The 14,249-nt window shown below is 42.6% G+C and overlaps 1 protein-coding gene across 1 annotated transcript in view; it reads right to left on the minus strand.

Annotated features, from left to right (window-relative positions):
- LOC146869217 (interferon-induced 35 kDa protein homolog) overlaps positions 1-14,249 on the minus strand; it is a 211,855-nt gene that overhangs the window by 35,925 nt on the left and 161,681 nt on the right. Inside the window, exon 9 of the mRNA XM_085644035.1 lies at positions 9,272-9,378. Within this exon, the coding sequence (XP_085500161.1) occupies positions 9,272-9,378 (107 nt within the window). The remainder of the gene's footprint in view (positions 1-9,271; positions 9,379-14,249) is intronic.

Genomic DNA, 14,249 nt, shown 5'->3' on the forward strand with positions numbered 1-14,249 from the left:
CTGTTGTTACTCCGAAGGGGAGGACTTTGAACTGGTAATGTTGATCCTGAATAGTGAACCTGAGATATTTCCTGCGTGATGGGTGTATGGGTATGTGGAAATACGCATCCTTTAAGTCTAGTGTTGCTAGGAAGTCTCCCTGACTGAGTAACGGTAGAACCTGCTGGAGGGTGAGCATATGAAAATGCTCTGACAGAATGTATTGGTTGAGAGGTCTTAGGTCCAGTATAGGTCTCAGAGACCCGTCCTTTTTTGGGATTAAGAAGTACAGAGAGTACACCCCTGACCCTTGTTGTTCTACAGGCACGAGCTCTATGGCTCCTTTTTGCAGCATACTTAGTACTTCCCACTGCAATAACATCAAGTGCTCTGTGGACATAGGACGGTGTCTTGGTGGTATGTTGGGTGGATTGGAAGTTAATTCTAGACAATAACCGTACTGGACAATGTCTGTGACCCACCTGTCTGTGGTGATGGATTTCCAGACCGGCAGGAACTGTTGTAGTCTCCCCCCGACCGGTGTTATGTGGTCGGGGGGCAGTGACAAGACGTCACTGTTTGTTATTGGCGGAGGACCTGGTGTTGTTGTTTCCTTTGCCTCTGCCTTTGGTGCTGGATCCACGGTATCCACCCCTATTGTTCTTATTATAGGTACTCTGGGAACCTCCTTTATTGTACTGCTGCTGGGACCCCTGACCTCTAGCTGCTCCTGTATTTCTGGGGCGACGAAAAGAGCCACTCCGAAACTGCTGCGATTGTAGAGCCCCCATAGATTTTGCAGTTTCAGTGTCCTTTTTAATCTTTTCCAGTGTAGTATCAACCTCGGGGCCAAATAAAAAGTCTGGGTTGACTGGTTGATTCAAGATATTTTGAATCTCAGGTTTGAAACCTGATATTCTCAGCCATGCGTGCCTCCTCAACATCACACTAGTGTTGATTGCCCTTGCTGCAGTGTCAGCTGCATCTAGTGTGCATTTGATGGACACATTTGTAATGAGTTGTCCCTCTCTGATGAGGAGCTCCGCTCCATCTTTGTATTCATCTGGTAGGTGTTCTATCAGTGTTTCTAGAGTATCATAGTGGGACCTGTCGTATCTGGCTAGGAGTGCCTGGGTGTTGGCAATGCGCCAGATGTTTGCTGCTTGTGCTGCCACTCTCTTTCCCGATGTTTCAAGCACTTTGGACTCCTTGTCTGAAGGAGGAGCATCACCCGTAGTCTGCGAGTTTGCTCTTTTGCGAGCATTAGAAACTACCATGGAGTCCAATGGCAATTGACCCTTAATGTACATTGGGTCTCCCGGGGCTGGTCTGTATTTTTTTTCTATTCTAGGGTTTAATACCCGCGCTCTGGTTGTCTCCTTAAAGATGTCTTTAGCATGTTTAATAACCCCTTTTAGCATTGGTAGAGTCTTGACCGTTCTTTCCGATGTTGAGAACGTGTCCACCAAGAAGTCCTCTTCCACGGAGTCAGAATGAAGTTCCACTCCGTGATTGGCAGCTGCTCTTTCAATGAGGGCGTTAAAAGCAGCGGCATCTTCAGCGGGAGATGGTTTGATATTATAAACATGAGAGTCCGGAGCATTTTGTGTGTCTCCTGGGTCAGTAGGGTCTCCCCATGCTTGAGCCTGGTCCTGCTGTTGGTCATCAGGGTCATCATCCATAGGATAAGTGGTATCCTCATAACAGCCATATCCTGCATCCGCCTCCGAGTGTGTGGGGGAAAAGTATTGTGGTTCCTGGTGATAAGTTTGGTAAGGTTCCACAAACAGTGGTGTGGAACCTGACGCCATTTTCTTTTTGAGTGGAATCTTGTATGACTCCAAAGTGTTTACAGGGACAATTTTGCGCTTGCCGAACAGCAGTCTACCAGTGTCTACGTCGATAAACTGCTCCTGGGAGTCTTCGACATCCGTTCTTGCAATCGACGTGGTTTTTGGGTGCTCGATACTCTTCCGAAGTTCGAACATTTTAGGTGTTCCCGGTGGTGGCAATCCAAACGTGATCGGTGCCGGCATGGAGGGAGCTTTGGCGACCTTGTTTGGGTCGGGGCCTTGTTTTGGTTCGAGAGTGGCCCGTTCCCTGATGCGCTGTAGGGACTCCGATACCTGCTTTATCATGGATGGTGACGGTGCTTTCGATCCGACAGGCTCTTTGGAGACAGGCCTCGACGTGTCCTCCGGTTTCTTTCCTGTCTTAGGGGCTTCGATCCGAAGCTTTGTATTGACGCTCCGTTGAGCGGGTATGGTCGCAGTTTCGGCACTCCTAGGTGTTGATGTAGTCGGATCGACCGCCTTGACCTTGGTCTTCGGCGCCCCATCCTTCGGCGCCATAGGCCGCTGCATCGTCTCGGGACCGAGGGCTTTCGGTTGTTTCTCGGTGCCTAAGTCCTGTTTTGGTTTTTCGGTACCGAAGGCCTTCTGAGGGTGTTCGGCTCCGATGTCCTTCTTTTGTGTTGACGGATTGGAAGGTTTCGATGCCGTCGATCCGACCAGGACCAGTTGCACTTTCAGTTTCGATTTTGCGGGTGCATCTTTCGGTTTCGCGGGATCGACTCCAGTCTTTTTAGACATTTCTGGCTCCTTTACAATGTTCGAAGCCGGGCCTTCAGGCGGGGCTGTAGAACGATCCGACCGATCTTGGGTAAGGCCCGCAGGCGAACCCTCGACCTGAGCCTTATGGAGACTATGTCCCTCGGCCTCCGCATCGACGGATTGGCCTAGCTCCTCGCTTGAGCTATCTTTCTCGGCCCCAAGGGCCTCATTGTCGTCTCCTACCTCGTCGATGACTTCTTCTTCCTCGAAGATCTCCTCATCGTCATCGTCATAGTGGGAGTCATGCTCCGAAGCAGGGTCCGATTCTATTTCTTCGACGCTCTCGACATCTTCATCCTCGGTACCGAATATGTGAACCGGAGTAGGCGCCGACTTGTTGGCCTCCAAACGGGCCGCTCGTCGATTCCGAAGTGTCTTCTTGGACCGGAACCGGGCGCAGGCCATACACTTGGTTTCATCATGATCCGGTGATAAACATTTGTTACACACCGGGTGGACATCGACGTGTGGATATTTAGCATGACATAGAGGACATTGTGATGTCCCTTCTCCTGTTCCATGAGTTCTGGGTTCTATAGAACATAGAACCTAGAACTCAGCTTGTACTTGTGGTCAGTTATCCTGATGGAGCTGATGGATGGGGTGTTAATAATAAACCTCTGATATAACCCAATGCGTGTTCCTGTGGTTTTATCCTGAATATTACACTGGCGACGATTGAGGAGCAATACGAAGAAAGAAACACCTCAACATCAAGCTGGAATCATTTGTTGTGACAGTTCAAGGTTACTTCGTTGAAAAAATGTCGTAAAAAAAAGAGAAATAAAAGGTGGAAGTTTGCGATAAAAAGAACGCGGGTGAAATGAACTTGGAAGGTACTGTAAATTCATTTTCATTCATTACGTGATTTTGAAAGGAAGAAAGGAAGCAAACAGTCTTATGGAAGTATCGCGTTACATGAAGTTGATTTAATGAAAGTGCACTTTACATGATAGTGCGAGGAAGATTAAATCAGCGTGATTGTGAATATCGTGAAGAATTGTGCTGGAAATTAAAAGATTCGTTCTCTGTTAAACACAGTCAGGTTCGCATCCCCTCCGGCGGCAATTAAAAAAAAAAATAGAGAAGATTAATTACGCTTCTCCGGCGGCTGACTCACCCTTTAATGGATGTGAAGGGGGGTTTGACTGGGAAGTCTGTTTGTTGATTTAGCGTCGTCATGTTCCTGTTACCAGCGTGTGTTTTCTTGAAGCAAGGAAATCGTTGGGAGCAACGTTACTGAGGAGAGTTAATCGGAAACAGGAGCTCTTCTCTCTTTCATTGTCGACTTTGTCTGATGACGTATTGGAACTCTGCAGAGGGTGTTGGCAATTCCTGTGAGTCATCAGTCATGTGTTCTATCAGCTAGGTGACGTCGTGGACTTGGATTAGAGAGCTGCCAAGTCTGTGTTTAGAACACTTTTAAGAAGCTTGGCTGCGCGAAGTATAATTCATTTGTAAAGAAATAATAACGCTGTGGGTGTGTTGTTATTTCAGGCAACATTACAAGTGCTGATCTTTTATTTAGTCATTTGTTTCTGTTATTATACATGTTTTAAGTATAAAGAGAATAAGTATTTCTAGTTTATGGCACTGAATTGAAAAAAAAAAAAATAATAATAAAAAAAAATATATATATATATATATATAAATAGATAAGCTAGGAAGGTGCATTCAGGTTTGAATAATGTGAATTATTCATTTTGTATTGTTTTTTTTGGGTTACCTGTCAAGTAAGAAAGGTTACCCGTCAAGTAGGAAAAAAAGGGAAATAGTTTGTTATTCATATTAAATATTATACAGTAAGTTATGCAGAACGTTACTGCTCCACCGTTTTTTTTAAGTTCACCAGGGGAGTCTCCTGTAAAATGGAGTAAGTGGAAAAAAAATGTTGCGCACTATGCACGCGTTTGTGGTACAAATTTAAGTGCGGAGAGAAAAAATTCATTACTGTTACACTGTTTGGGTGGTGAAGGACAAGAGGTATTAGAAAATTTGCCAGAATTATCTACAGAAGAGCAAAGAGGTTTGAATGAGTATGAGATATGTATACTGCAGTTAGATAAACATTATTTGCCCAGAGTCAGCACCATTATGGAAAGATATCATTTTGGTTTAAGAGAACAAAAGAAAGAAGAAACTATAGAGGATTTTTTAACTGGGTTAAGGAAATTAGCTTCAACTTGCAAGTTCGGAGCGGCAAATGAGGAAAGAATAAGAGATCAATTTGTGTTGAAGTGTAGGGAAGAAAAAATAAGGGAAGAATTATGGCTTAAAGATGAGCCACCCTTGGAAGAAGTGGTGATTATAGCAAAAAGGGTTGAACACATGTTAAAATGTGTAAATGAATTAAAAGTGGAAAAAAATAAAATTACATCTGTAGTAGAAGAAGTACAGGAAAGTGTAAATCTTATTAAAAATGTAAAAGCGTATTCAAAAGAGTTAACTAAAGAGGAAGGTACAAAAGAAACGTTTGAATGTTTTCGTTGTGGGAAGTCTGGACACAAAGCTAATTCTAAATCATGTTCAGCTTTGAATTTTGTATGTCATGGATGTGGCAAGAAAGGACATTTTATAAAATTTTGCAGAACTAAACAGAAGAAATTTCAAAGTAAAGAGATAAAGGAAATTATTTGTCAGATTAGTGGTAATGAGGATAACAAACATCCTGTTGGAAGTGTAAAAGTTGATGGTATTGACATGAAAATGAAATGTGACTCGTGCTCACACTTAACTATAATTTCAAAAGATGTTTTCTGCAAATGGTTTCAATTTAAAAACAAGTTAAAAAGAATGGATGTAAATCCAGGAGGGTATGGAGGTCAACCCATTAGTATGTTGGGATATTTTGATGCTTGCATAGAGATGGAAAAGAAAATGATTGTAGGAAAGATTTATGTTTCAAAGGTAGGGGATAATTTACTTGGCTGGCCACATCAACGGTTATTGGGAGTTATGTTGAATCCCAATGCAGAACCACAAGTTCAGATACAAAAGGTTGAAGGTACAGATAATCGCTTTGTGCACATTTGTTTAGAGACATTTTAGGTTGTTTGAAAGGTTACAAGCATTGCATTAAACTTAAGAATGGAGCTGTACCATCAGTGGCAAAGGTAAGAAGAATTCCATTGGCTCTACAGGAGAAGGTGGAACAAGAAATAGACAAGTTGCTTAAACAAGGAATAATTTCCCCTGTAGAAGCATCGGAGTGGTTGGCTCCGGTTGTTATCGTGAACAAACCTAATGGCGATATCAGACTTTGTGTGGACTTGAGGTCTCTTAACAAGGAAGTAGTTGTTGACAAGTTTCCGTTGCCCAATATAGATGAAATAATGTCTACTTTGGGTGGGGCAAAGGTTTTTACTACTCTAGATCTAACGCAGGCCTATCATCAAATAGAGCTGACGCAGGACTCTCAGGACTTGACGGCATTTATCACTCCTATGGGAGCTTTTAAATATAGGAGAATGCCGTTTGGTCTTGTATCTGCTGCGTCGGTGTTTCAAAGGGTCATGGCGTCTGTATTGAAAGGTGTAAAAAACGTGAAATGTTATCAGGATGATCTTTTGATATTTGGTTCAAATCAAAAAGAACATGATATGTATGTGAGAATGGTACTTGGTAAACTTGAGAAAGCAGGTTTGACATTAAAATTTGAAAAATGCAAATTTTCAGTACAACAGGTGAATTATTTAGGTCATTGCATTACGGAGTCTGGAATAATTCCAAAGAAAGAGTTGGTAGAAACAATTATAAATTTAGCAACTCCTCTGACAAAAGAAGAAGTGGTCTCATTTTTGGGAATGATTGAGTATTATGGGAAATTTATTAACAATCTTGCAAGTAAGTCAAGTAACATGAGACAATTGCTTGGGAAGAACAAAGAATTTATTTGGTCGGAAGAGTGTCAAAGAGAGTTTGTAGAATTGAAAGAAAATTTAAAAAATGCACCGAGTTTGCAGGCATTCATTCCAGGGGGAGAGACCACTGTAGTGACGGATGCGAGTTCAAAAGGGTTGGGTGCCATTTTAAAGCAAACAAGAGATGGTAAAGAAGAATTGATTGCATGTGCATCAAGGAGTTTACGTGGACCAGAAGTAAATTACTCAGTAATTGAAAAAGAAGCTTTGGCTATATTCTGGGCTCTCAATAAGTTTAGAAATTTTGTATGGGGAACGTGTTTCAAAGTATGTTCAGACCACAAACCACTAAAGGAAATTTTCATGAAAAAGGGACTTGATTCAATTTCATCTCGTATAAGACGTTGGGTTGTAGGCTTACAAGATTTTAATTTCAGTGTAGAACATCTTCCTGGGGTTGATAATGTTTCAGCTGATTGTCTGTCTCGTTTGGTTGGTAAAGTAGGTGAGGAATGGATTGATGATGATTTTGTAGAAGAAGATGTCAGTGTGTGTGAAATTACCTCAGGTGTTGTAAAAGAAAATGAGTGGAAAGAGGAATTAAGAAAAGATGGTGAATTGGTGAGAGTTATGAACATGATTCAAACTAAAGGTTCAAATGATAATTCGTTATCAAAAGCTTGGCGTTTGGTGGCTGATGAGTTATCGATAGATAAAGAAATATTGTTGAGAGGGAATAAGTTGGTTCCTCCTTCTTCTTTAAGGAAAAGATTGATGGAAGAGGCACATCAAGGGCATTTAGGTATAGTGAAAACTAAGGAAAGGTTGAGGCTTAGTTTTTGGTGGCCTGCTATGGATTTGGAGGTTGAGCGGGAGGTTCGAGAATGTCTACAATGCAAAGTTAGTGATAAGGTTCTTACCCCTCACACTGTGCCCATGATTTGTAGAAGGCTTCCCAATGGTCCTTGGGAGGACATTGCCATTGATATTGTTGGTCCTCTTAATGGAGAACATCGTACTCCATATTTAATTGTCTTGATTGATCTTTATTCGAGATGGGTTGAGGTTATATGTGTTTCAGAGATCACCTCAAGTTGTGTCATTTCATTTTTACAAGATGTATTTATGAGAGAGGGTTTCCCGAAAACTCTTTTATCGGATAATGGTCCCCAGTTTTGTTCAAGTCAAATGAATGATTATCTTTCATCATGTGGTATCATTCATAAGAGATGTTCGGTATATCATCCAGAAGGAAATGGTACAGTAGAAAGATTTAATAGAGTTATAAAAGAAAATATACAACTTTCTAGAATTAATTGTTTAAATTGGAAAGATGAATTACAAAAATGTATTTTGGCACATCGTTTCACTCCTCATACCTCTACAGGTAAATCGCCTTTTGAATTATTTAAAGGGAGGGCTCCAAACACGAGATTGTGTCCTAGTTGGATGTCTTGGAGTAAAGGTGTGAAAGACAATAGCATTGGTCTTTGGAGGAAAAGAGAGGAGAATCTACAGTTTAAAAATAAAATGCACTTTGATATGAGGAAAAAAGTTAAACAAGTAGAGGTAAAGGTAGGTGATTGGGTACGTGTTAAGGCTCCAATCGGAGCATTATCCTGGTCCAAGTTTACTGCTCCTATGAGGGTGGTAATGTGTTTAAGAAATGCTGTCAAACTTGAAAATGGGAAAATTTTGAATTTAAATCGAGTTGTAATTATAAAGTCTAATTCTGAGTTAGATATGTTATGTAAAAATTCGTCAAATGATACAGATGACTTGTTAAAAAATGATCTGAGACGTAGTGGTCGAAAGACCTCAGTACCTGTTCACATGAAAGACTTACTTAATTGTCATGATGCTTTTCATTTTAAGTGATAATACTGTGTCTGTATTTCTCAAAAGATTTATTATTTATCTTGTTATTGGAAGGGAGATGTGTGATGTCCCTTCTCCTGTTCCATGAGTTCTGGGTTCTATAGAACATAGAACCTAGAACTCAGCTTGTACTTGTGGTCAGTTATCCTGATGGAGCTGATGGATGGGGTGTTAATAATAAACCTCTGATATAACCCAATGCGTGTTCCTGTGGTTTTATCCTGAATATTACAGACATCTCTTGAAAGGAGTCCTCGATTCCATCCTCGAAGCTTCGGTTGATGTTCGGACCGAACTCGATCCGATAAGGTGAATGAAATAATCTATCGATACCGAACGCAAACGATACCGACGATATCTAAGTCTAAATAAAGTTTTTCCTAACTTGAGCTAAGATAAGCACATCCGAACCCAATGGCGGAAAAAAACAATCTGAGAATGGAGAGGATGCCCATGCGCACTGTAGTCCAGTGGAGGAGCCACCTATCTCGTGATACTTCGAAGACTCTTCCAGGACAACAATGTGCAATCATCCGGACCCAACACTAGGCGGCGATCTATGCACAGATATGAATTCAGCAGCCCACATGCCTCGAACATATTAGTCTCCCAACTTCATCCTGCCATCCTCGAGTACCACCTGCCACAAGCACCAGAAATAAAGCTTTCGCAGATTACCCCCACGGTAAGTCTGCATGCCGTGGCACTGGTAGGCCTGACTATTTTAGAGTTAGAGTAAATCAATGTGGTCTATATCACAGGTTAATGGGTCTCTCCACAGAAAGACCTTCTTAACAGTACAGCACAAAAATGTGTGGTCTATAGAACATAACTGTATAAAAGGTAAACAAATAGGAACAGAGTACGCATGTAATTGTACTGCACATAGTAAACAGTATACATACTCGCTAAAAGAAAAGTGGCGCAGATCAGCCAACCTACTTGCAAATCTTTAATTTCGCCTTTTACATATGGTGTCACTTTCAACTGATAGGTTTGATTTTCCACCGGGAAAGAGCACACTTCTTTGAGTGTCAGGCTTTTTGCCACTGCGAGGAAGATAAAGATAAAAAAAGACAAAGAATGTAACAATTTAACGTTGGTCTTAATCTATTCTTTCCCACATCATTATTAAACATATAGTATATTTTCGATCACTCCTATCTATATCTTTTCTGTAACATTTATTTGTTAAAATACTACTTTCAGTAACATATGGTGCCAAGATGCAGTTTATAGTATTGCGGATGGTACAACATTGGGATGCACCTTCTGAATCTAAAATGTTAATGCTTTCATCTAGTTCAATGTACATGTCCCACTTCTACCAAGGAATTTAAGGAAGCAAAAACTGCATTTCAAATGTAAATACTAAGCTGCAGATGAATGTAGTTACACTGGTAAACCAGTGCCTGCCTAAGCCTGAATTATTTAATGTACTTTGCAATACCTCAGAAATGGAGATTCAAATGCTAGTGTTGAGTGAAGGATAATCAAATATTTATAAAAGCAAAAAATAAATACTATTTAAAATCAGATCATATTAGCTCACTGCCAATTATTGCATGTTCATAAAAACTTTCATTTTTGAAGACAACGTCCAGTTTTGCCTTGCTGGCATGGTGCAACTGCTGTCCCTCTTTTTATCTGACAATTCACTCCATTCATAGAGACAGGAGCTGTGTGGCGAAGCAAAGAATGCTGACACAAGAGGAGAGTGATGGCAAACTTTAAATGATTAGGTCCAGGTGCAGACCTTGGTCCTGGCTGGCTGGCTGGCCAGCCATACTTAAAATGATAATCTGGGAATCTTTTGAGGCGTCTCAGAGCAATCAGTGGACACTGAGCTCTCTGAAGCAATGAGAGCCATTTACCTTTGAAGTTCTGTGACTTGCCATACTATTGGACCCAAAGCTGTAAAGTACATTCCTTTACCCCTTGACCTTCGGGGTAGCGCGCTACTGCCGCTTAACAGTTTTCTCAGAGTGGTGGCATAGAGAGGAAAGCCAGAATTCAGCTAAGGCAGCAATATCAATTATAATACATTGTCCGGCAAGTGCTTCAACAGAATTCCACAGAATGAAATGACAAGGGCAAAAATAAAAATCTTAGGACCTTATTTAGCTCTTGGCGGATGTCTGTCACAAACATGACGGATATCCTGTCCGCCGTATTACAATCTGCACAGGATATCATGGGATCGTGATGCCGCTGACGGGATATCCGTCACATCTGAGATGGAGTTTTCCCCTCCGCCAAGATCTAAATCAGGCCCTCACTTTTGTTGTCACTCCAAAGTGCTTACATTAGCCGTGCAAAAATACAATCAGAGCCACCAAGGTGCAATCTCTTTTTCAATTCCTTCCAAGGCAGGAGTTACATAATAATCAGAGTGGTAAGTTTTAAGTTGTCTCCACATTACTGTTATAGCTGCCCCAGTGTCTGTCAAATTTACCAGTGGTCCTCACAAACTTGGCTGGATATTGTGTGCCTTTAAACTCTCGAGTGTGGGCATTTCTTGCGCTGTGTAAACTAGAGCACAGTGCATGACGATATGCAAGGAGAGGCAGCACCTGACAAGACCCCAGCCCTTATGTCTCTGGCGATGTCCTCCAGTGTGCGTTGTAGTGTCGGCTTGTGCCTCTGAGGCAGAGTGGTAGGGGTTATGTGTCAATTTAGGGAAGATAATCTACACTGCGTCATCCTTGTGCCAAAAGCCACCACCCAAACTAATGAAAAGCCCATCCCAGTTCGCATAGGTAATGTAAGTATGTTTATTATGACTTTGTGTTCCAATGTGTGATCTGTGACATTGTCACCTTAAGACAATACATCAATATTATCATTTATTTGCCATTTAGCCTCTTCCTGGCCAATGGTTAGGATGAACAAGTTCTTAAGGAATCTGCCTTCAGTGTATTCATGAAACCCTTAACAGTAGAGAATTCAGGCTATCACCCTATAAGCGTCCTAAATAGTGATCAACGACTCTTGCAATACCTCTCTCCACACATATGGAGCTTTTGCAGTGGACAGCTCCATCTCGAAACCAAAATTCTGCCAAAAGCCATTTCCCTTGTTAGTCATTGTGACTAGCAACAGATTTGAACCAAGTTGAGTCTGATCGCATGTCATTTTGTCAGATATGTGCTCCAGTCTCTGACAAAGCAGCTCTATGCCCCTTGAAACGTCCGTCGATATTGTTTGATCCCTTTAAAGACTCTAGAAGTCCCCCTTGAAATTATGGACACACACTGTGCTTGTGACAATAGTGGTAAGGTTTTCTCCCTCTAGGAGCCATCATCCCGGGTAGAAAGTAGCTCTCATATTTTGAATATCACTAAAGCAGACAAAGGATGTTGAGCATATCAACCATGACCAGTCTGCAAAGGTTCTCAACAAACCACAGCGGGGAAATAAACTAACTCTACTCTTGTGGGACGTTTTATAGTCCTTTGAAGACGTCCACTATACTCTTGAATGCTGTTCATAATGGCTTGAGTCTTTATCCTGCAAAGTCCTTAATAACCCAGTATTTCCACCTAGACATCTGCTGGGAAATATTATAGCCTTATAGCCCGCCGTAGCGGACTTTAATAGCGGTATAGCCCTTAGGCTATTAGAACATTCTGCCACTAGAGGGCAGACTGTTCTAACAAATTAAACAAAGGCTTCTCGAAGCTCGAGTTGAGTTGTCGAGTTTCCAGCTCTATGGCTGCCCTGGCACTTACAATATCTAAGAATAGACGTAAATATTGTAGCAGCATATCTTCTCATGAAGATATGCCCACACCTGGGGTACAGTGCACCCTGCCTTTGGGCAGTAAGGCCTGCTAGAGGGGTGACTTACCTATCAGTGCTAGTTGACATGGCAATATCGACTTTTGTCGTTTTGTCTCCACCAGGTCATGCATGCTGCAGTGGTAGTCTGTATGGCCTAGGTGAGAGGGTCCCTAGGAGACCCTCTTCGGTCTCAGTTCCCTGGGTGCCAAGGTACCATTTACTAGGGACGTACAGGGGGCCTGAAGGGCCAATTGTGGAACAGTATGTGGGAAAGAACACTGGCGCTACCATCCTACCCAGGGAAAACTGGGGACACAACAGTCGTATGAAGTACTATACAATTGGTACAATACAATAGGGCAAATGCACAGAATATAAATCCTGATTTACAAAGTGAGGATCTGCAAACTATTCTGTGCTGAGGTGTCAATTAGGACTGTACAGTCGTACATGATACTGACTAAGAGTAAAGGCAATGTTCTAAGGGAGTGGTTAGTGTAAAACAATGTCTGCTAAGCATCGCCTCCACAGCAGCTCTTTCTTACCCTCACAACAACCTACTTATCAGAACAAATTGGCTTAAACATACCATGCCCACATGTGCCCAACATGGCACTGAAGCCATGTAATCAGCAAATGATTCTTCTCTACATAACTGTCTCCCCAGGCCAAGCAAAGAAGAACCGTGCTCTTTAGTGGAATAAAATTAATATACAAGCCCTCTAGCGTGCTATCCATACACAAAGTATAGTAAAAGGAACCCTAGCAAGATCACACATATATTTATTTCCACTACTTAACATAAACCATTGCTAAACAAAACGATGGCCTCAGGACCTTAAGGGGAGGCCAGATTCTGAAATCGCTAGAGGACTGTGTGGTAGAAATATGCTTAATAAATGCTGGTAACATTACGTAACATGATGTGAATGCTCGCATAGTCAGAACTTTATGAGCATTCTCGCACATATATATGCCTTTCCCACACTAACATGCCCTTCTACACCTATGCCTGGAAGGGCCAAAGATAACTGATATTTAAAGTGTGAAGTTAAAGGAAAGGAAGAATTCACATAGAAATTTACACTCAAAATTCATTTCACCTTTCCCCTAACCTTACCATCAGAAAATCTACACAGATCGGATGGCCTGCCGGCCGAATTTTATAAAGCTTACCGGGAGACCCTAGTGCCTCAATTGCACGCGCTTTTCGCCGTAGCGATGGAGGAAAATACGCTGCCCCCCTCGATGCACGAGGCGTATTTGGTATCTCTGCTGAAGCCTGGCCGAGACCCAATGGCCTTGGGATCTTACCGACCGTTGGCACTTCTAAACGCAGACTATAAAATACTGGCTAAAATTCTAGCGGATCGTCTGGCGCCAGTGGTCGCAACTCTGGTCCACAGGGATCAAAATGGGTTTGTTCCCAAGCGATCCACGTCATTGAACCTGCGGAGGTTTTTTAGAGTAGCGACGGATAGCATAAATGAGTGGCCTAGGGCAGGTTGCTTAATGTTGGACCTGGAAAAGGCCTTTGATTGTTTGGAGTGGGGGTACTTGTCAGCACTGCTGCAGCGATATGATCTGGGGTTGGAATTTTTGCAGATGGTTGGCCTGTTGTATAAGAATCCCTCGGTTCGGGTACGCCTGGGTCCATATATATCGGAGACCGTGCCTGTTTGCAGGGGCACCAGACAGGGGTGCCCGCTATCGCCGCTCCTGTTCGCGCTGGCGATTGAGCCCCTGGCGTTGGCCCTGCGCGCATTGATGGGAGACGGCATCCCGCTGGGAGACGCAGTTCACCAAGTGTCATTGTATGCAGACGATCTGCTAGTATATGTGAGGGACATCGAAAATATCCCAGGACAGCTGGACCGCATATTGCATATTGCAGGATTTCGCTACTGTGTCGGGACTGCGGGTAAACGCCAGTAGGTCCTGTCTTTATGCGTTCGGGGAGGGGAGGCTACACCCTCAATGGAGCGAGGGTGATGTGGAAAGGGGATACCTTCCGATACCTGGGGATACAGATGTATCGCCAGCCGTCGGACCTTTTCGACGGAAACTTGGGCAGGGCTCTCACAGCCATCAAGTCGCAGATGCGGTTCTGGGGCACATTGCCACTTACGGTCACGGG

This window comes from Triturus cristatus, chromosome 1_1 (genome assembly GCF_964204655.1).
Source record: "Triturus cristatus chromosome 1_1, aTriCri1.1, whole genome shotgun sequence".
Lineage (NCBI taxonomy): Eukaryota > Metazoa > Chordata > Amphibia > Caudata > Salamandridae > Triturus > Triturus cristatus.